General features: G+C 38.1%; 1 protein-coding gene across 9 annotated transcripts in view; it reads right to left on the reverse strand.

Annotated features, from left to right (window-relative positions):
• Window positions 1–22,046, reverse strand: part of PHACTR2 (phosphatase and actin regulator 2) — a gene marked incomplete at both ends in the record, with an annotated part of 238,228 nt that overhangs the window by 71,228 nt on the left and 144,954 nt on the right. For all 9 annotated transcript variants that reach the window (XM_081035576.1, XM_081035578.1, XM_081035574.1 and 6 more), the window contains one exon: window positions 18,821–18,988. In XM_081035576.1, the coding sequence (XP_080891702.1) occupies window positions 18,821–18,988 (168 nt within the window). The remainder of the gene's footprint in view (window positions 1–18,820; window positions 18,989–22,046) is intronic.

Below are 22,046 nucleotides of genomic sequence, written 5' to 3' on the forward strand. Positions count from 1 at the left end.
AAGCAGTCACTTTCCAGGACTTAGCCCTTAGTGGTAAAGACCGGATTAGTATCACAGGATGAAAAAAAAAAAAAAACAACCCAAATCCAAACCTCAAAGGGAAATAATATGCAAAGGAAATAAAATAATGGACTTTCCTGACATGAGCTCTCTGACCCAGGCCAAAAAGAACCCTGTAGTACCTTTAGAAGTGTTTAAAAGTGGCACCACCCCAAAGGAAAATGAAATTAGGAAATTATCCACCCAAGTACAGCATATAAACAATCAGAGCCTCTCTTTAAAGCAACACAAACTCAACTATGCCTCATGCCAATGGAAACCTTTTCTGTTAAGAGATCAATGGGAACAATGCTCCTTTTTTCCACATCCCGCTTAGGAATTAAATGTGGCAAAGAAAAAAAAAAAGCAAGTTAATGCTACATTACCAGATTCTAGTGAGTGTGATTCTTTTGAAAAATGTCATTTATAATCAGAAATCAGCAAAGTCTATAGTATCCATGGCTCTTTTGAGAATGTTTTCATAGAATGCTCAGTGAAAATCCCCTGCTTACCTGAGTTCACTTGCCCTAGAAGAACCTAAGTCCCCCTGGGAAGGCTGAAAGCCTGAGATTCTAGTCAGCTCTAGGGCTCAACAAATTTATACTTAAAGCTCAGTGTTGATTAAACAAACAATGTCACATTTTCTAGAATGTACAGGAAGTAGGGGAGTCTCAACTCCATTTATAATAAGATTTTATGGCTTATGTTTATATATCTGTAGAAGGTGGGTCCTGATGGTTTGTCCATTTATTGTGCAGCTGGCTATTTTAAACCAGTGATGGAAGGTTTCAATATTTATGAAACCACTAATTTCAATTATGACAAATATACAGAAAATTAGCACTCATATTACTCTTTCCGATAAATGGGTTTTACCCCTATAATGAATAATAAATGCTCCATAAACAAAAAGGTAGGGCCGTGATGATTCTTTCCATTCACTATGTGCAGAAAGATTCAATCAAGAAAAAATTCCAAATATATGGTGATGGAAGGAGAACTGACTCTGGGTGGTGAACACACAATGGGATTTATAGATGATGTAATACAGAATTGTACACCTGAAATCTATGTAACAATCTACTGACAATTGTCACCCCAATAAATTAAAAAAAAAATTAAAAAAAAATAAATTAAAAAAAAAAGAGAAATTAAAAAAAAGAAAAAATCATTCTACTGGAAGAAAGATACAGAAGGAGAATATTTAGTTCCTTCATATTTAACGCATAGAAAAACAATCTGTTTTAATACCACCATATATATTTAGGAAAACAGAATCAAAGAATTTCAAGAAAGTATGTATGATAAAATTATTATGTATTATCTCGCTTATCTACAGAATTTCTAACACTCATTTGGTCTGATTAGGTTCAGTTACAAAATACACAGGCACGCAAATGGTTGAACTGAAACACAACCCCATCCTGCCTCCTTTTTGTGTCTATGATGCCTCCACATTGACCTTTAAAAGGCTGCTGCCATACACAGCAGACAGTAACAGTTACTTAAGTTCATTATCCATTCATGAGGAAATGAGCCCCCAACCTGTCCATTAAATTTCGTGAAATATTCATTTTGTCTATTTTGGCTGTTCAGGATTCCTTAAAGCTCTTACGCAGCATTCAATGATGTGCACACAAAGAAAGAATTGAAAACAGGTATTGTCTTTCCCTCACTTCTCTCCAAATTCCAGAACTTTCCAAATCACATTCACTTGCAAACACCCCATATAAGGGATGGGAGAAGATCCATCAAAAGCGTTTCATTAATTCATTCATTCAACAAACATTTACTGAATGCTTAACATAAGCCAAGTACTATTTATTCTAGTTGATTTGGGATTTTATCGGAAAAGAAAACAAAAATCTCTATTCTCATGGAATTTGTCATCTACGTAGTGGGAAGGAGGACCAGATAATAAACAATAGAAATAATTTACAATGGGTTGAAAGGAAAATGTACTATGGAAAACGAGAAAAGACAGAAAAAGACAAACCAAGAATACTAGGGGACCTACTTTATACCTACCAGGATGGCAATAATAAAAAAGAGATAATAACAAATGTTGCTCACAGTGTGGAGAAATTAAACCCTCACACACTTCTGGTGGTAATGTAAAATCGTGCAGCTACTTTGGAAAACAATCTTGGCAGTTCTACAAAATGTTAAATGTTGAATTACCATATGATTCAACAATTCCATTTCTAGGTATATAACCAAAAGAAGTGAAAACATATGTCTACACAAAAACTTGTACACAAATGTTCATAGCAGAATTATTCATAATAGCCAAAAGTAGAAACAATTCAAATGACCATCAGCTGATGGATGGATAAAGTATGGTATGGTCATACAATAGAATATTATTCAACAATAAAAAGAACTTAAGTATTGATACATGTTACACGAATGAACCTTGAAAACACTGTACTATGTGAAAGGAACCAGTCACAAAAGACCACATATTTATTATATGATTCCATTTATGTGAAACATTGAGAACAGCCAAGGCTTTAGAGACAGAAAATGGAGCTGGGGACTTTGGGGGAAAGTGGGGAGTGACTGTTAATGAGACAGAATTTCTTTTTAGGATGATGAAAATGTCTAAAGTTGACTGTGGTAAAGATTGTATAGTTTACGAATCATATTAGGTTGGTGCAAAACTGCAGTTTTTGCAATTTTTTTTTAACCTTTTAAACTGCAATTACTTTTGCACCAACCTAATACTTAAAAACCATTGACTTACATTAAGTGTGTGAATTGTTAGGTATAGCTTAGCAAAGCTGTTTTAAAAAAAGGGTGCTTGTAGGAGAGAAGAGACTGAATATAGGATGATCAAGGTATACCTAAAATAACACTGACCGACAGTAAAAGTAGAAATGCACAAAATACATTGAGATAGAGCCCAGATGCTTCCAGGCACAGTTCAAAGCAATGAGGCTTGATGCTGAGTGTGGTTCCCAGGGGAGGAGTTTGGTGGGGCTAATCTCACTGCTCTGTCCCTATAAGGGTGCATGCAAAACAAATGCCGGGTGCTATTTTCACTTTTTGCTTTTTTCCATAAAAGCAAAAATCCTCTTTGGATTTCTTTCAGTTAGTGAAAACAGAGACAAAGCAAAGTGGCATAAAGCAAATTTTTGAAAGCAGGGGCTACTGGTACACAGGGTGTCAAAAACATGTATACACATTTTAAGAAGGGGAAAAATGGTATTAAAATTGTAATACTCAATATATACCAATAACAGAAGATGAATATAAGTCATGTGTGTACATTTCTTTGGCACCCCCAGTATATATACATACATAGCATGCAGTCTTAAAAAGGAAAGAAATGCCTTCACATGCTTCAACACGAATGAGCTTTGAGGACATTATGCTAAGTGAAATAAAACAGTGATAGTAGGACAACTTCTGGATGATTCCACTTACATGACGTCTCTAATGACGTCTCAAAATCATAGCTATGGAAAGTGGAATGGTCTTCACCAGGGATCGGGAAATGGGGCAAACAGGCGCTGTTTAACAGGTATTGAGTTTCAGTTCTGTAAGATACACAAGTTCTGGAGATCCGTTTTACAACAATGTAAGTGTGCTTTATCCTACTATACTGTACATTTTGAAATGGTTGAGATAGCAACAGTTACTTACAACATTATCAGGTGCAGGCAAGGATGTGGAGAAACTGGAACTTTCCTATATGAAAATAGGACTGCAAAATGCTAGGAAATAGTGTGGTAGCTGCCTATCAAGTTAAATACGCATTTAATATATGACCCCAAAACTCACCCTACATTATTTTCACTAGAGAAATGAAAACGTTTGCTCACACAAAAACCTTCACATGAATGTTTATAACAGTTCTATTCATAATGACCCAAAACTGGAAACAACCCATATGTCCTTCAACTGGTGAATGGATAAACAAACTGTGGTACGTCCATGCCACAGAATACTACCTAACAATCAAAATGAATGACTGATACATGCATTGCATGAATCTACAAGGTGATATGCTGAGTAAAAGAAGCCAGTCTTAAAAGATGTCATGCTGGGGGATGAACAGCTAGCTCAGTTGTTTAGAGCACAGTGCTTTTAACAAGGTTGCCGGTTCGATCCCCACATGGGCCATGGTGAGCTGTGCCCTCCACAACTAAATTGAAACAATGACTTGACTTGGAGCTGATGGGTCCCGGAAAAACACACTTAAATAAATAAAAGTTAAAAAAAAGATTTCATGCTGACTGATTCTAATTTGTATGACATTCTTGAAACAACAAAAGGATAGTGAAGAACAGAGCAGTGGTTGCCAGAGGTTAGGAGATGAGATTGGGGGAGTGGTGGGGAGGCAGGCTGTCACTGTAAACGATAGCTCAAGAACAAGTTTGGGAGTGATGGCACTGTGGTACATCTGATTATAACGGCATTCACACAAAACTATACATACATTAAAATTCATAGAACTGTATAGACACACACACACACACACACACACACACACACACACAGAAAGAGAGAGGAATACCAGAGGGATGAATGACCAAGAAAATCACCTCTTTTGAGAAAGTCATGATCACAAATGCAGTGATAGATAGTGGTTCCTTCGTATATCTGCCTCTCATGTAAGCCAACTACAGCTACTTCTAAGAAAATGTCAGGCGTCTACCATTAGAGTGGGAATAGTAAGTACATCTTTCTGTGGACCATAGGCTCATTGGCTCATGGCCACAATGAAAAAGAAAAGCAAGGGAGGGAAAAGTTTTGGAAAAAGCAAAACCCTGTTTGTGTTTTCTGCAAGGACTAAGGTTTGATACAGCAAGCACAAACTGGTGCTCAGTGAAAAGCCTCATTCCCAGGGGCCCAGTTTGCCAAAAACTGACTACAGGTAACCTTGGAACCTGAGGTCTGGACTGAGCAGAAACCATACTAGTGATCTCTCAGCTGGGACCTTTGCTTTTCTTCCCTGGAGAAAAAGCACCCATGGATGAGCTATACATATAAACCAGTTCTGACAATAAAAAGGAAGGTAAAAGGAGTTGGGGAACATATCCTTTTACTCTGATCTGGAAAAGGTGAAAGGTACACAGAAGGAGTAGAAAAATAATGGAAGTGACAAAGAGAAATGTTTTGAGGAAGAGGTGTCAAAACTACAGTAAAGAGGTTGACAGGAGGATAAAAGGTAACAGAGGAAAGGGAAAGGGCTGATGCTCGGTGTGGGTCTAGAGCTGGATGGTAGGTAACAGAGACAGACGAGAAGAGTGGTAATGGCACATCACAGACACCAAAGCCAAGAGCAAAGGAAAAGGCTCATGAGCCCAGAACTTTCCCCCACTTGCTAAAGTATTTCTGTGCATACAACAGACCTGGGCTCATGGCGGAGATCAGTGAACATTTGCTGTATGAATGACCAACAAGAAAGATTCTTCAGAGCTGGCAGGAAGAGTCAAACAGTGGTTACCTAGGAGCTCTGACTGCTGTGTGTGACCTGTGTAGCTCCTCAGAAGGAATGCTATCTTCTCATAATGGGTTTCTTAGACCTGGAGGACACGCCACGACGTCTCAAATCCCCTTCTTCTGATTTTTCAAAACAGGAATAACTGTTTTCCCTAGAAGCAATCAGACAGCCCATCCAGTCAGAAGCCCTGAGTAGGAAACAGAGAAGTGTGAAGGGCCAGGTATAGTTCTCTTCTCTTCTGACTGAAGATCATGATACACAAAAAGAGTGGACAAAGAAAGTGAATAGCCATTGGAATTGATGGTGTCAAAGAGAAGGTCCGATTACTGGACAATAAATCTAGGCCTGTCGAGACACGGGGTCCAGTCCATGAAAATAGAAATGATATGCTGAAATGGGTGGAGACTGACTGAACTTGAACTAGGGACGGAGGAAAAGCACCCAGATAATAGTAGGAAATCAGGTATCATGGAGGACAGCAGCAGCTAGGACAGAAAGAAAACAGCAGTGGAAACTTCTGGTGCTTTCAGGTAAAACAGTATCCAAGAAGTATGGGTACAATATGAATGGGTACAGAGAAACAGAAGAAGAGTAACAAAATAAATGCAACCTGGGGTGTCAACACAAGAAAGTTAACTCTTTGAAACGTGATAGGACAGGATTCCTGACAACTCAAAAGACATCTGATACAAAGGGGAAGTCTAATGTCAGGTGGGAGAATGCCTATTTGGACACCGCAAGTAAAATGCCCCGAAGCTGGTGGGGACATGTGCCAGACAATATGTACAGGTTGTATGTAGAAAGAACATATAACATGTTGTTATACAGGGGATAAAACAAATCACCCCGCTAGGAGGACCTGGGTGGTGTTTTTCCATACAGAGAGCATTAAATGAGCAGAAATGTAATATAAGTTATCAGTGGGGAACTTTCATTTCCCTAGACATTTATAAGATACTTCATTCCTACTGATAAATTCTTATCATTTTAATAACAAGATGAATTCTTATATTGGATGTGATTACAAATAGTAAAAATATAGTTGGTGAAGTGCAATAAGAATTTTTGGGAAAGTCATCATGTTATCTTAGCATTAAAAATAGCCAAGAATGGGAACATGAAGTATGGCCAGACCCACAGGCCACCCTGCGGGCTCCCGGACAGCAGGGACCTCATCAGGCTTGTCCATCACTGTGTCCCCAGCACACGATGCACTGGGCCTGGTACTCAATAAAAAGTAACTCAATAATCTAGACAATTTAGTGTGGTCCCACAGTGAGAAACTGAATTGAAAACAGATCAAGGGGATGAAAGAACTTTAAGAAAAGATGGAAGCATTATCATGTAACAACTGATTAGGAGGCAGGCATACACACACACACACACACACACTAGAGGTGCCAAAAAAATGTATACAAGTGGACACTTTGGTCAGCGTTGCTCAAGCAGTAGTTCGCCTTAATCAGAAGTGTCTGGACGCTGATGGTAACCACTTTGAGCACCTGTTATAACTGCAGAGGTCAAACATGACTTGTATTCATCTTTTGTTATCAGTACATATTGAGTATTACAATTTTAATAGGTTTTTCCTTTCTTAAAGTGTGTATACATTTTTTTTGGCTCCCTCTGTATATGTATTAGTGAAAATTTGTTTCAGGTCAATATAAAAGAAAACTTCCCTAATAATCAGAGCTAGGAATTGGGAGCTCAGGAAGAAGAAGGTGAAGACAGAGAATTCCTGCCTTGGAGACAGACCTACATAATTGGTGAGGTCCTTTTCAACCTTAAAATTCTCAACGTCAATAGAAAATTTAGAAAACGGTTTACTATAGTAACAATAAACAGTGTTTGGCTGTATTTGGATGAGTCTAAATAGTATCAGGCTTCAGGTATATTGTGAATTAAACTGAATTTTGTAAATTAATTTGGGAACATTCTTGTCATTCCAAGTAATATAACAAAGCAGTACTGGGGACACCACTAGTATGTAAGTTAGGGACTGTTTGAAAACAGAAGCAATAATGCTTTATTATGTCAATGTACAAATGTATTTTCTGTTGGAGTCACCAAAAAACACCACCATATTATGGATTCTATAAACTTGGACTCTGTGAAGCTGGCTTTCTGTCGGCATGTCAGACTCTGGCTCTTGGATTTGAATTTAAGAAAGGAAGCCACAACAAAACATTTATATCACAGAGTTAAATCCCTTTCCTAGATTTCTGCTCCTCTTCTACTAGAATAGTATAGAGTAAAATTAAGTGATTTGCTAGGAGCCATCATGCCAGCAACAGATCAGAATTAACAACCATTTAGGTTCATGAATGGGGGAGCATTTTCATTGTTAAATTACTGGACAGAGAAAAGTTTTTAATGGACTACATTCGCAGTGTAGCAAGGCCATTACTAGACAGAAGGAAATGCATGTGAGAAACTGAATTGAAAACAGATCAAGGGGATGAAAGAACTTACTTAATAGGATTTCTCTGCGTGTTTTTCCTTTCCTCCTTCTCTTCGCTCAAATGTTGCCTTCTTGATAGTTTCCCTAACCCTCCTATTTTAAACTGTAACTTCCTTCCCACCTTCCATATTCCCTGCTTTATTTTTTTTCTCTCCTCGCTTTCTAATGTACTATCTAACTTACTGGGTTTGCTTTCTGCCTCCTACCCCTTCTGGCACGTAAGCGCCATAAGGAAAGGCAGTCTCTTTTGTTCCACGCTGTATCTCTAGAATCTATAAAAGGACTTGACATGTACACGTGGATGCTCAATGCACATTTGAGAGGACACGTGAGTGTTGTCTAACGTACAAGCAAGAAACTCTATGCAGACCTGGATGTACTGTGTGGTCTTCGGCTGGTCATGTAACTTCCCTCACTATACACAATGGGAAAAGGGGGAGATTCTCCTCTCTTCCTCCAGTATGGTAGGAGGGTGAATGATACATGAAAACACTTTCCTCTTCTCAGTGGAGTGACATAAAGTCAAAGTGATGTCATTTATTAATGTAGCTAGACCAGTCTTGAGCAAGTATTCCACTGGGCAAATCCTCTAACTTTGCCCTACTTTCTAGACATAGAAAATAGTTTCTAGCAGCAACATTATGCCTCTATGGTTACAGAGAATAGTATCTTTAATAAGACCAAACATAATTTTGATCCTTGCCAACCATTTTTCTATGTGTACACTGCAAAAATCAGGCCAGTCAAGAGGAACCAAAATAATTCTTGAGACCAAATCCTTCTTACAGTAAAAACTCTAATATATGAAGCAAACCCACGTATTTGGGTCACCTTTCAATGAACAATCTTTACTGACCTGGGTATGGAGTTATCTTCTAGAGATACAACACAGCGTGATGGTCAGAAGTATTGGTCATGGTGCCATATTGCTTGGTTTCATATATTGCCTTTGCCTCCTACCAGGTGGGTTTCCTTGGGCAAGTCATTTGAATTTTCTAGTCTTAGTGTCCTCATGAATAAAACTGGAATAATAATAGTAGCACTTAAACTTCCTAAGTTTTGATGGTTAAATGAGTTAATGTGAATGTAGTTCTTGGAGCAGGACCTGGCACATGACAGCATTCAATAAAGATTAGCCATTGTTATTATTAGGAAATGCAGAGTTCCTTCCGTAGATTAAACTTTTTACCATATGATTCTCTACAAGTTACTCTGATTCATAGATAGCTCCTAACTTGCCACATTATCTAAAAATCTAGACTGGCATTCCTTCCCCATTACTAACAAAACAACAGTCATAACTTTAATGAAAATAAGTTGCCTTGATTTTGTTTTTGTTTTATTTAGGAATATAACTTACTGTTAAACTTAGGGCAAAAGATAGGAAAGGAGAAATTTTCCTAATTATTTTATCAGCTTCTTAATTATATATGGTTATAATTATGGGTACAGATGTTTTGGGTAGGTTGGTGTTTTAAATTACGGTCTTTCTCTTTACGATTACGATTTTTCAATCTTCAATTTGTTTTATAAAGTTCTAACGTACCCAGTGCTGTATTTTTAGTTCTAGAGGATATTAAGTAAATAAGCAATTCAAGGCATATTTAAGTGTACATACCATGTACAAATTATTATATAAGCACCAGAAGAGGGGCAAAGATGAGTGACAGAGTCTCTGCCTTTGAATATTTTACATAATAAATTAGGAGCTGTCACATAAACTAGAAAAGAAGTCCAAGTATACATGTCATAATAGCAGTATAAGCAAAGGAGGGGGGTTCCTATCCAGCTGATGCAGAATCAAGGCCAAGAATATCTTCAAAAAGAAGAAACACGTGACGATCCTTGGGTGCTAGTATTTCACCAGGTGTAGTTGTGGGAAGACGGTGCTCAGAGGGAGATGGAAGAGCAAGAAGGGCCTGGGGACGAGAAGGGTTAGGGCACGCTCCGTGAGTGACCCTGTGTGACTTAAGTGCAAGGCTTGTGACTAACACAGACAGAGATGACAGAAAAGGTCAGTTGGGGTTACTGTGGAGTCTGGCATCCATTTAGGAAACAAGGTGGGGTCAGTCACACATTTTGAGTAAGGCACAGCAGGAACCAAGTCCCGCTGAGGAAGATTCTTTTGCAGTGAGTGGTATCAAGATGATCTGTAGGAGAGAGATGGGTGCTTTGCCTAGCTTCGCCCCAAAATCTACAACCTCTGTCTGATGTCTCTTCTCACCCAGTTCTTGGGCTGTGCCGTTCTAGCAACAGGAGTGTCAACAACTGAGGTTTGGGGTCTGAGGAGGTGACTCTCAGAACCACTTTATACAGTGAGTTTCTGTCCTGAATGGTAACTTCCTGTCCTAGTTACCAGCTCTATTCCTTGACTCCTTTAAAAAAAAAAAAAGGATGATGGGAGCCCTATTTTATTTGAATCTTTCTGATTCTTTTACCTGGCACAACCTGCCCATGAATATCACCAACTATGTAAAGAACATCCTGGCTACCAAGACCTGCCTGGATTTCCCAATCTCACTTACCCGGATGCTCTGTTATTCTACCCTACCTGGTGGAACATGTGTCACTTTGGTGTGAAGTACCCACTGCTACATTTGCCTGGCCTGACACCTGGAAAATTGTTATCTTGCTGATTCTGGGGTTCCTGACGGCCTGTGCTGTCCTGAACCTTCTGTGTTAGCCTCAGCAGCTAGCTCAGGTTCCCCTTGTCGGCTTCCTGCCAGAACCCAGCCTCTCCCTGCCTTCTCTGCATTCGATAGCTTTCTATACCTGCTACAGCCAATACCTAAGTACAGCGAAGAGGCTACCTGCAATCATTGAGACAGAGCGCTAAGGACCAGATGATGGGGACTGAGCGGAAAGGCTAATAATGTTAGAGACCCTGCACTAGGAGGAAATACACACATGGCTTTAGGAAGTAACCAAGTGGAGAAGATGGAAACAGGCAAGGAAGAGTCAAAGAACTCCATGGTTCAAAGCCTGGATGCCAAAGAAAGCCATGTCTGCCATAGTAACGATAGCTGGGGTTGGCAAGGGATCGGTTTTGGTTTGGAACGTGTTTGTACATAGTACTTTTCCACTCCCTCATCCCTCACTCTCTGTGCTCATTCATAGCATTTATCAGTACCTTACCTCTCTAGAATGAAAGCTCCATGAGGACTGGAACCTTGCTCACTTATTCGCTGCAGACTCCAGGGCTGTAGCACAGTGCCTGGCATATACCATATTTTCAATGAGATGCATGTAGACTATATGAATGGATTTTGAGTTAACATGCAGTCCTCAGGCAGTGCTGCCCACCAGTTATTTGGGCAGAAGTGCCTGGGCTTCTGCGGGAGCCTGGGTTTAGGAGATATGGGTACTGAAAGGATGTCTAGTACCACATAGGGAATATAGTCATTCACATTGCAACAACTATGTATAGTGGCAGGGGGGTTATAGACTAGTCAGGGGGATCACTTAGTAAATTATACAAATGTCTAACCACTATGCTGTACACCTAAAACTAATATAAAATAATATTTAATGGCAACTGTAATTGAAAAATTTTAAAGGGAGGGGGAAGTTGGAGGGGAATGAGAGTTTTAAATTTCCAGATATGAAACAAATAAGTCAGGGGATGTAATGTACAGCACAGGGAACAGAGTCAATAACATTGTGATGGTGTGATAAGGTGTCAGATGGTTGCTCGACTTATCATGACGATCACTTCTTTAAGTTTGTAAATGATGAATAAGTACCCCTGAAACTAATATAATATTGTGTATTATTTTAATAAATAATATTTTAATAAAAATCTTTTTTAGAAAAGAGATGTGGGTGCTGAGAAGAGAGGGTGTGCGGAGAAAGGGCACATACAGAGAAAGACAAAGATTTTGGGGAGAAGAGGGGGGAAAAGAGAAAGAAAAGTGAAAGTCAAGATAAAGACACTTTTGCAAATCAAGGAAGGACTAATCAGCAGTGACAGGTCCTGTAGAGGATGAAATGAATGGAAATGAGAGCACAATACTACATTTCACGATGAGGAGGGCTGGAGTAATCTTAGTGGAGTCCTGGATGCCGGGAATGATAGTGTGCAGAGAAAGTGGAAGCAGCAGATACAGTTTTGGTCTGGATGGTAACCAACTATGCAGACCTTAGTGGAATAACTATAAGAGGGTGTTTGTATTCTTAGTTTTGGGGAGATGAAAGCATATTTAAAGATACAGAGAGAGGAACTTCACCACACCCCGCCCTCCACCAGAAAAAAGGGAAGAAATGATTATGTAGAGGGAAAACGTGTAAGCGATATTTGGAGTTCTAGAGGAAAAAAAGGGGTGAAACCTAGAGATTAGGTGGGACCGAAGGAGAAGAAAAGTAAAGAAGAGAGGCACCTGGGGAAAGTAAATGGAAAAGAGGGCTATTCTCCTGCCCTAGAACCTAACAACCTGTGGGTCAGCCTAAAACAGAGGTAAAGACATAGGAAAACTTTCTGCTTTAAAGCAAGGTCAGAGAACTTGAAGTTGGGGCACAGGCCCAACCTGCCTTACAGGACAAGATGGTCTTCCAAAATATAATTTGTCTAAGGGCCACCAAAGCAGGCTGAGGACGGGACCCGTCTTAACCTCTCCCACCACAGTAAACGTGTGATTACAATGGCATTTATTACAACGGAATGCATAAATCAGCACTGCATCCTATAAAAATTCCTACAGCAGAAACCTAGACCAGGAAAAATGGTATTAATCACTGTGTAGTGGAACACAGAAAGATTAATGTCCATGTGACTATAAAGCCAGGGGTTTAAGGGAAGGCAAAACAGAAGAGTTACTTTTCTTGGAAGGAATTCATCTTCTTTCATTTCCCAAGATATTGTGAGTCTTGCCTAAGGTGTACTTTATAATTTGCCAGACAGCACATGGTTTTGGTCATACCCAAATAGCTAGATTTCCCTGTTTCTGAGATAATTTATTAAAGAAGAAAACACGTCTCTTGGTTATTTCCAACTGCCATCGGTTTTCCTCTAGATGTGACATCTTTCTTCAATGTGAAAAAAACACGATCTACCATTTTGTGTTTCCCTTTATTTTAGACTTTACATTTTTATACATTCCACAAAGCTCAGCAGAAACTTAAGCCTTAAAATAAACATACATTTAAGGTGATGATGAAATACTTTATAATGGGACACTTGATAACCTCTTATAAAATTCAAGTAAAACATTAGTAATATGGGTTTAAAAAGAAATCATGCAAGTTAATGTAGGAGGCAAATTTACAAAGGACTGTTAACACATCTACGTGGCTTGTTTTCATTCTATTAGGTCACAATTTTGATGAAAAAAACACACCAAAGAGGCATCTAATAATTTTCTCAGGTTACAATGTAGTTTGGTATTTTTTAGGAACTAAGGATATAGTATCCACCAGTAACTCATTGGAGCTAAACTTTATATAAAATCCTGTGTGAATTTGAAAAGGAAAAAGAGAACACAAAGACGGCCAGGCTATCCCAGTAAATATGGGATAACATAAAACAACAGTTCAGGTTGTTTAAAATGACTTTTATTAAATATTCAGGATTGGTAGAAATATGTTACAGCCTCCTTACTATTAAAAAAGAGATGACAAGGACTCATTCAACTCAACACCAAAAAAAAAAACACAAAAAAAACCAATCCAATTAAAAAATGGGCAGAGCAATGAAATCTCAGAAAAAGAAATAGAAAAAACAATTCCTTTTGCAATTGCAGCAAAAAGAATAAAATACCTAGGAATAAACTTAACCAAGGATGTGAAGGATTTATATGCTGAAAACTATAAGACATTTTTGAAAGAAATTGAAGAAGACACAAAGAAATGGAAAGACATTCCGTGCTCATGGATTGGAAGAATCAACATAGTTAAAATGGCCATATTACCTAAAGCCATATACAGATTTAATGCAATCCCCATCAAAATCCCAATGGCATTTTTTAAAGAAATAGAACAAAAAATCATCAGATTTGTTTGGAACCACAAAAGACCCCGAATAGCCAAAGCAATATTTAAAAAAAAGAACAATACTGGAGGTATCACACTCCCTGATTTTTGCTTGTACTACAGGGCTACGATAATCAAAACAGCTTGGTATTGGCGGAAAAACAGACACATAGACCAATGGAATAGAACTGAGAACCCAGAAATAAAACCACATAATATGGACAGATAATTTTTGACAAAGAAGCTAAAAGCATACAATGGAGGAAAGACAGCCTCTTCAATAAATGGTGCTGGCAGAATTGGATAGCTACGTGCAAAAGAATGAAACTGGACTGCTATCTGTCACCATGTACCAAAATTAATTCAAAATGGATCAAAGACTTAAGCATAAGACCTGACACAATAAACTGCATTGAAGAAAACACAGGTACTAAACTTATGGACCTTGGGTTCAAAGAGCATTTTATGAATTTGACTCCAAAGGCAATGGAAGTAAAACCTAAAATAAACGAATGGGATTATATGAAACTGAAAAGCTTCTGCACAGCAAAAGAAACTATTGACAAAATAATGAGGCAACCAACTGAATGGGAGAAGATTTTCGCAAACAGTGCCTCTGATAAGGGGCTAATATCCAAAATATACAAGGAACTCATGAAACTCAACAACAAAAAAACAAACAACCCAATTGAAAAATGGACAGAGGACCTGAAGAGACATTTCTCCAAAGAGGACATACAAATGGCAAATAGACATATGAAAAAATGCTCAACATCGCTAATCATCAGAGAAATGCAAATGAAAACCACGATGAGATATCACCTCACCCCAGTCAGAATGGCTTTCATCAACAAGACAAATAGTAACAAGTGTTGGAGAGGCTGTGGAGAAAAAGGAACCCTGATACACTGTTGGTGGGAATGCAGACTGGTGCAGCCGCTATGGAAGGCAGTGTGGAGGTTTCTCAAGAAATTACGAATAGAATTATCATATGACCCAGCAATTGCTCTCCTGGGTATCTACCCAAAAAATCTGAAAGCATTTCTCTATAGAGACACGTGTACTCCAATGTTCATTGCAGCTTTGTTTACGGTGGCCAAGACATGGAAACAACCGAAATGTCCTTCGATAGATGAGTAGATAAAGAAGTTGTGGTATATATACACAATGGAATACTATTCAGCGTTAAGGAAAGATGATATAGGAACATTTGTGACAACATGGATGGATCTTGAGAGTATAATGCTAAGTGAAATAAGTCAGACAGAAAAAGCAGAGAACCCTATGATTTCACTGATATGTGGTATATAAACCAAAAACAACAAAAGAACAAGACAAACAAATGATAAAGAAAAACTCATAGACACAGACAATAATTTAGTGGTTACCAGAGGGTAAGGGGGTGGGGGGTGGGTGAGGAGGGTAAGGGGGATCAAATATATGGTGATGGAAGGAGAACTGACTCTGGGTGGTGAACACACAATGGGATTTATAGATGACGTAATACAGAATTGTACACCTGAAATCTATGTAAATTTACTGACAATTGTCACCCCAATAAATTTAATTAATAAAAAAAAAAGGGCAGAGGACATGAAGAGACATTTTTCTAAAGAGGACATGCAGATGGCAAATAGACACATGAAAAATACTCAACCTCACTAACCATCAGAGAAATGCAAATAAAAACCACAATGAGATACCACCTCACTCCAGTTAAAACGGCTATCATCAATAAATCAACAAATAGCAAGTGCTGGTGAGGATGTGGAGAAAAGGGAACCTTTGTATACTGTTGGTGGGATTGCAGATTGGTGCAGCCACTATGGAAAACAGTATGGAGGTATCTCAAAAATCTGAAAATGGAACTACCTTATGACCCAGTAATTCCACTCTTGGGAATCTATCCAGAGAATTCCAAAATGCTAATTCGAAAAAATTTATGCACCCTTATGTTTTATTGCAGCGCTATTCACAGTAGCGAAGACATGGAAACAACCAAAATGTCCATCGGTAGATGACTGGATTAAGAAACTATGGTACATTTATACAATGGAGTATTACGCAGCCATAAAGAAGAATGAAATCTTACATTTGCAACGATATGGATGGACCTAGAGAACATTATGCTAAGTGAAATAAGTCATACAGAGAAAGACAAATACCACATGATCTCACTTATATGTGGAATCTAAAGAATAGAATAAATGAACGAACTAATCAGAAACAGTCTCAGAGACACAGAGGAAAAACTGAGGGTTTCTAGATGGGAGGGGCAGTGGGGATAAGGGTATTGGAAAGCACAATCGGTAACCACAAGACTGCCAAGGGGATACGAAAGTCAATTTGGGGAATATAATCAATAATGTAAAGATTTTGTAGGGTATCTGATGGACACTTGTCTTATTAAGGAGACCACTTCAGGAATGGTGTACCGTGTTCCCCTGAAAATAAGACCTAGCCGGAAAATCAGCTCTAATGCGTCTTTTGGAGCAAAAATTAATGTAAGACCCGGTATTATATTATATTACATTATATACCATGTTACGTTACGTTACGTTACGTTACATTACATTACATTACATTACATTATATTATACCCGGTCTTATATTATAGTAAAATAAGACGGGGTCTTATATTAGTTTCTTTTTGCTCTAAAAATTAGAGCTCCAAATTAGAGCTGATTGTCTGGCTAGGTCTTATTTTTGGGAAAACAGGGTAGACGCCTGGTCACTGTGCTGTACACCTGAAGCTGATGCTGAATAATACTGAATGTCAACTATAATTTTATACACACACACACAGACACACATTCACAAGAAGCGGAGTACAGCATAAGGAATAGAGACAGTGGAAATGTAACAGCTGTATGCGATGTCAGAGGGGTAGTAGATTGGGGGAGGGGTGTTATCACTTTGTGAGGGCTATAAATGATAAATGTCTAACTGTTACAGTGTGTTATACACATGAAACTAATAAAAAAACAAAACAGGTGACAAGGACAGATGAAAGGGCATTTCTTTGTAGCTGTCTTTTCTCCTTTAGAAAGAGAAGTTAGCAGTCCAGATTTGGGTAAAGGGCAGGAGAAACAACTGAAGAGACTTCCATCCTCTCGTCAGTATCTCCTTAGTGCTACCGTCTGGACCACTACTCCCATCCTGGGTAGCCATGGGAACGTGAAGAGCCAGATTCTCCTGGGAATCTTAGGGCAACGTGAGAGGGAGGCACTTAGGAAGGCCAGTGTGGTTCCATTCACAACTGAAGAACAAGGGAGAACAAGTTGCACAGCCAGGGGTTGGAAGGAGTCAAGGACCAACATCAGAATCTGGACCTGAAAGCAACTTGTAATTCAATTTATTCAGCTCTGATAGGACTGGCTCAAGGTGACACACACCTTGGTGGCAAGGACACTACTAGAACCCAGATGTCCTCACTCAGCAGAGCCTTCTGTCCATCACTTCCCACTGCCTTGTAACCCAAAGCCAATTAGGAACTAAAGAGGCCTCAGGAACCAAGCTATCATTATTTCCCTCTAAGCCGAGTCTCTTTTCTGTTTCTATCTTTTTATTATAGAAAATTTCCAATATCTGTAAGTAGAGAAATGAGAATAATAAATCCCATGTACCCATAGCTTAGTTTAAGCAATTGCCAACTCGTGGCCAATCTTTTTTCATCTATACCCACCCCTCTTTCAGGATTGTTTTGAAACAAATCCCAGACATAGTATCAGGATTTCTTTTTAAATATTAAATGCCCAAAGAAATTACATAGCTGAAAATGCATCAGAGACCATTTTCTTTAGGGAGCACTGGTGTTCCCATCCCATATCCTGTGCTACTTGCGGTATTATGTATCTTATTTCACAGCTCTAGAGCTAATAGCCAGCTCTTGTCTCAGCACAGACCAGTAAGATATGCTCTGTGACCCTCCACATACAGTGACAATATTAGGCTGTGGTGCAATAAGAAATTTTGATAAAGAGACTGTGTTGGACTGTGAGCATGGAAAAATATGAACTTATATCAATATACAGAGATGCCAAAATATGTATACACATTTGAAGAAAGGAAAAAAACTGTATTAAAACTGTAATACTCAATATATACCAATAACAAAAGATGAATGCAAGTCATGTGAATACATTGTTTTGGCACCCCCGGTATATAAACAAAATACCACAGATACTGTACACTAATTTAAATCGGGTTTAATTCTGGTCTGAGACTGAAAGCCAAATTCCACCATGAGTCCACATGAAAGGTACTAAATAACATAATTCTTAAGGTTTAACAAATCCACACAATAAAATAACAATAGAAAATTTTTCACACTCGTGGGGTTATGACTCCCCTAGGATAGAAACCAGTTATTTGTCCTAAAGACATGATGGAAATTTAAAATTAAACAATAAATATAGCAACACTTTTCTTTCATACAGCCATTCAAATTTTGCCCTCAGAACAAACACATTAAAAAAAGACATTAAAAAAAGTTTTAATTAACAAATAGGACTGTGCTACTGAAACTAAGTAGATAGATAATAGATAATAGTGTTTGTGTGTATTTGTGTGTGTATAAATAGATAATTGCACCTACAACATTGACAAGTATCATTTCCACTTCTCGTTTTCTATTTCACCTCTCCCTCTGTATATATTGCTATTTTATATGAATTTACAAATATATATATTTTAAACCAAGAATATATTTGAAAGCCAAAGTAAGTAGAAAAAAAGGCAAATCAGAACTCTAAGTTGTTTCATACTTAAATAACTTCATTTCAAATATGGATTATTTTTCTGAAAACAAACAAACAAAAATTGTGTCTTGCTGCAAGACACAATTTTTTTATCTTTTGAAGAATGTAACAATTTATCTTCTAACAAAGTAATGATATTCTTACCTGCTGAGGTTTCTCTAAATTTGTCACTGGTCTTCTTTTTCCTCCATTTCCAAGGTTTAAAGATTTTACCAATGGTGGAGAGTTTCCCCTTTCTCTTGAAGGGAGGTGTTTGGGAACCTGGTGTTGGGCCATCTGAGTTTGCTATAGAAGCTTTATCCAGTCCATCAACTGCATAAAGAAAAATAAAGTCAAGAAAAGCTGTAATAAAAGTGAGAAATAACATCAGCTATTACTTCCTGCACTGTCAATAGTGTGCATGCCCGTTTTATTTGGAATCTCACACAAAGTTTTTTTGCCCCATTTCCCAGCTGGTAGAACTCCTCTGATATCAACCAGTAAATCAATCAATCAATCAGAAATTATAGTCCCCTTAGATAATCATTTGGGGAAACAGAAAACAAGTAAGAGACTTACATAATAGGTAGGGCCAGACTAGGAAGGGTCTGTGAAACACAGCTGAATCCGTGTGCAACGACCACATCAGTATCTCGTGCAGGAATAGAGTATTCTACATATTTCTGAAATAGGATAGTCATCCAGAGGCTAGTCTGGCATTCTCATTAACGAAAATTTCACTTATGGTGCAGTAAAATGATGGTTTCTTCTTCACCAAATAAAATTTAGTGACAAGAAGCTAAATTCTAATTTTTACAATGCTAAAACTGTCCTTTGCTTCTATTACAAATAAATTTTCAGCTTCAAATAAATTGATGGTTATCACTACTGACAAGAAATATGTGGAAAATGTGAATATTGTGTGAGTTAGAACATAGCTTTATGTGCTTTAATCATTTCATTCGTCAGAAGAAAGGCCAAAAACCTTAAGTTGCCTTGCACTATATTCAAAATAGAAGGAAGACAGTGATGACTTATATTATCCCAACTATCAAATTTTAATGGCCAAAAACTGGAAGCAGCCCCAAATGGATAAACTACAGTATTATTCATGCAGTGAAAGACCACTCAGCATTTTTTAAAAAATGAGCCACTGATACATACAACAACACGAATGCCTCTCGAAAACATTGTGCTGGAAAAAAATAAAAACGAGAAAAGAATACACACTGTGTGGTTCTATTTATATGAAGTTCCAAAATGAATTTATGGTAAAACAAACAATAAAAAAGAAAGAAAAAAATTCAGAACAGTAGTTACTTCTTGGAGTGAGATGGAGGTAGGAATTGAGAAGAGGCATGAGGGAACTTTCTGGGGTGATGGAAATTATCTCAATAAGGGATGGATTATACAAAACACATCAAATGGTAATTAGGATATTGTACATTTCGCTGTATGTAAAATTTTCCTTTTAAAAAAAGCCCCCAAATAAGTACTAAAATCCAATTAATGAATGTATGCTGAAGTGTTTAGGGGTGAAACGTACTGATGTCCACCAAAAAATAATTAATGAATGCATAGATGAAATGGACTGATAGATAAATATACAATAAAGTAAAATATAGTAAAATGTTAAGTGTTGAATCTAGGTGGTGGATATGTGGTAGTTAACTGTATAAGTCTTTCATCTTCACAACTATTTGAACAAAATATCAGGAAAAACAAAACAAATAAAACAAAAATGGAATGGCAAGGACTTCTGCTTGCAGAAAGATGGAGCAGACTTAATTTTTTCCTAGTCTTCCTGCTAAATACAACTTTAAAAACCCTGAGTGTTATATATAAAACCAGCACAAGGAGACTCTGCAAGGTGAAAAGTACGTAGACCAACCTGGGACCCCAGGACCCAAGAAACAACATGAAGGTAAGATCTCTAGGTTTTCTTTTTGTCTCATATTCCCTGACTTGCAGCTTAAGCAATCACCAACCTGGAAACACCAATGGTCTCACAGACGAAAAAAGCCTCAACAAAAGCTGCTCTCTCTAGCTAAAGGAGCAGGAAAGGAACAGTAAAGGAGCAGTAAAGAAATAACTGCTCTACTCCAGCCAAACACCACAGAAGAAACTATGACCATCCATGCCAGGAAAGGCTGAGTGGGGAGACTAGACTTTTATCCTCATGAAGCTCTAACAAAGAGCTCCAACACCCCTGTCAGATTGACATCAGAGAAGACCAAGGAGGGACCTTCATGACTGCCAGCTGGTAATGAAGCATCCTCCACAGTGTATGTGGGAGCTTGGACATCCAACCCCATCTGGCAGTAATAATGTATCTCTCTTCTTTCTTTCCTTGTAATATTGGGGTGGTATCAAACCACTGCCCAGTGGGAATAAAACCACCCCCACTCACTGTGGTGTCAGTGGAGACCACATGGGTATCTGGAAATCCCACCATGCCCAACAGTAACAAGGAATCACCACCACCCCCATTTCTGCGACCAGGTATCAACAGAAGATGAGTAGGGAACCTGGACGTTTCCCTCTACCTGGCAGTAATGAGGTGGCAAGCCTTGCTTCACTTTCTGGAGAGATGTCAGACAAAGCCAGTTAAAACAGAAGTTTCAATAAAAGTTAGTCTTATCACAGAATACAAAATTGTCTAAGTTTCAATCAAAAATTACTTGACCTACCAAGAACCAGGAAAATCTTAAACTGAATGAAAAAAAGACAATCAGTACATGTCGATGCCTAAATCCTTATGGGTACTCCCACCAAATAAGAATGATGAATCCCATTCTTCCCACTTGTGAGATGTAGTCTGATTTCAGGAAGAAATGCAAGTTCTTCTGTGTATGGCTCCTAACCCTACTTTACTCTGCCATGTTGAACCCAGTGCAACAGGCACAGAGAGATATGCAACAGACTGATTGTGAAGCTAAGCCAGAGAAAAAAAGATAAATCTTTATTTATTTCACTTCCACTCCTCTCCAACTGCCTTCCTTAAACTAGGGGCAAACCCAGGGAGGAACTAAGTATACATGGTGTTTCTTCTTCATTGAGACTTTATACTGAAGGGTTTAATTTTGAACAGTTTAAATGTTGTGAAATATAAAAGGGTTGACTATTACAAAATAGGAGGTAAAAGTTTCCATCTCAAAATCATCTTTGTGGCTACAGACACATCCAGTTCTCATTTTTTCTCAACCCACATATCCATTTCCCTGAGATTCCATAAAAATTCTGTTTTGGACCCAAACCATTTAAGAAGAGTTGATTTTTCTCCTGAAAACAAAAATAAACAAAGAAAAACAAAAAATAAATAATTTCCTAGGTGACAGATGGGGAGATTAAGGTAGTTGATGAGCGAAAAATGAAACCCTTAATGTTAAAT

This window comes from Rhinolophus hipposideros (assembly GCF_964194185.1).
Source record: "Rhinolophus hipposideros genome assembly, chromosome: 3".
NCBI lineage: Eukaryota > Metazoa > Chordata > Mammalia > Chiroptera > Rhinolophidae > Rhinolophus > Rhinolophus hipposideros.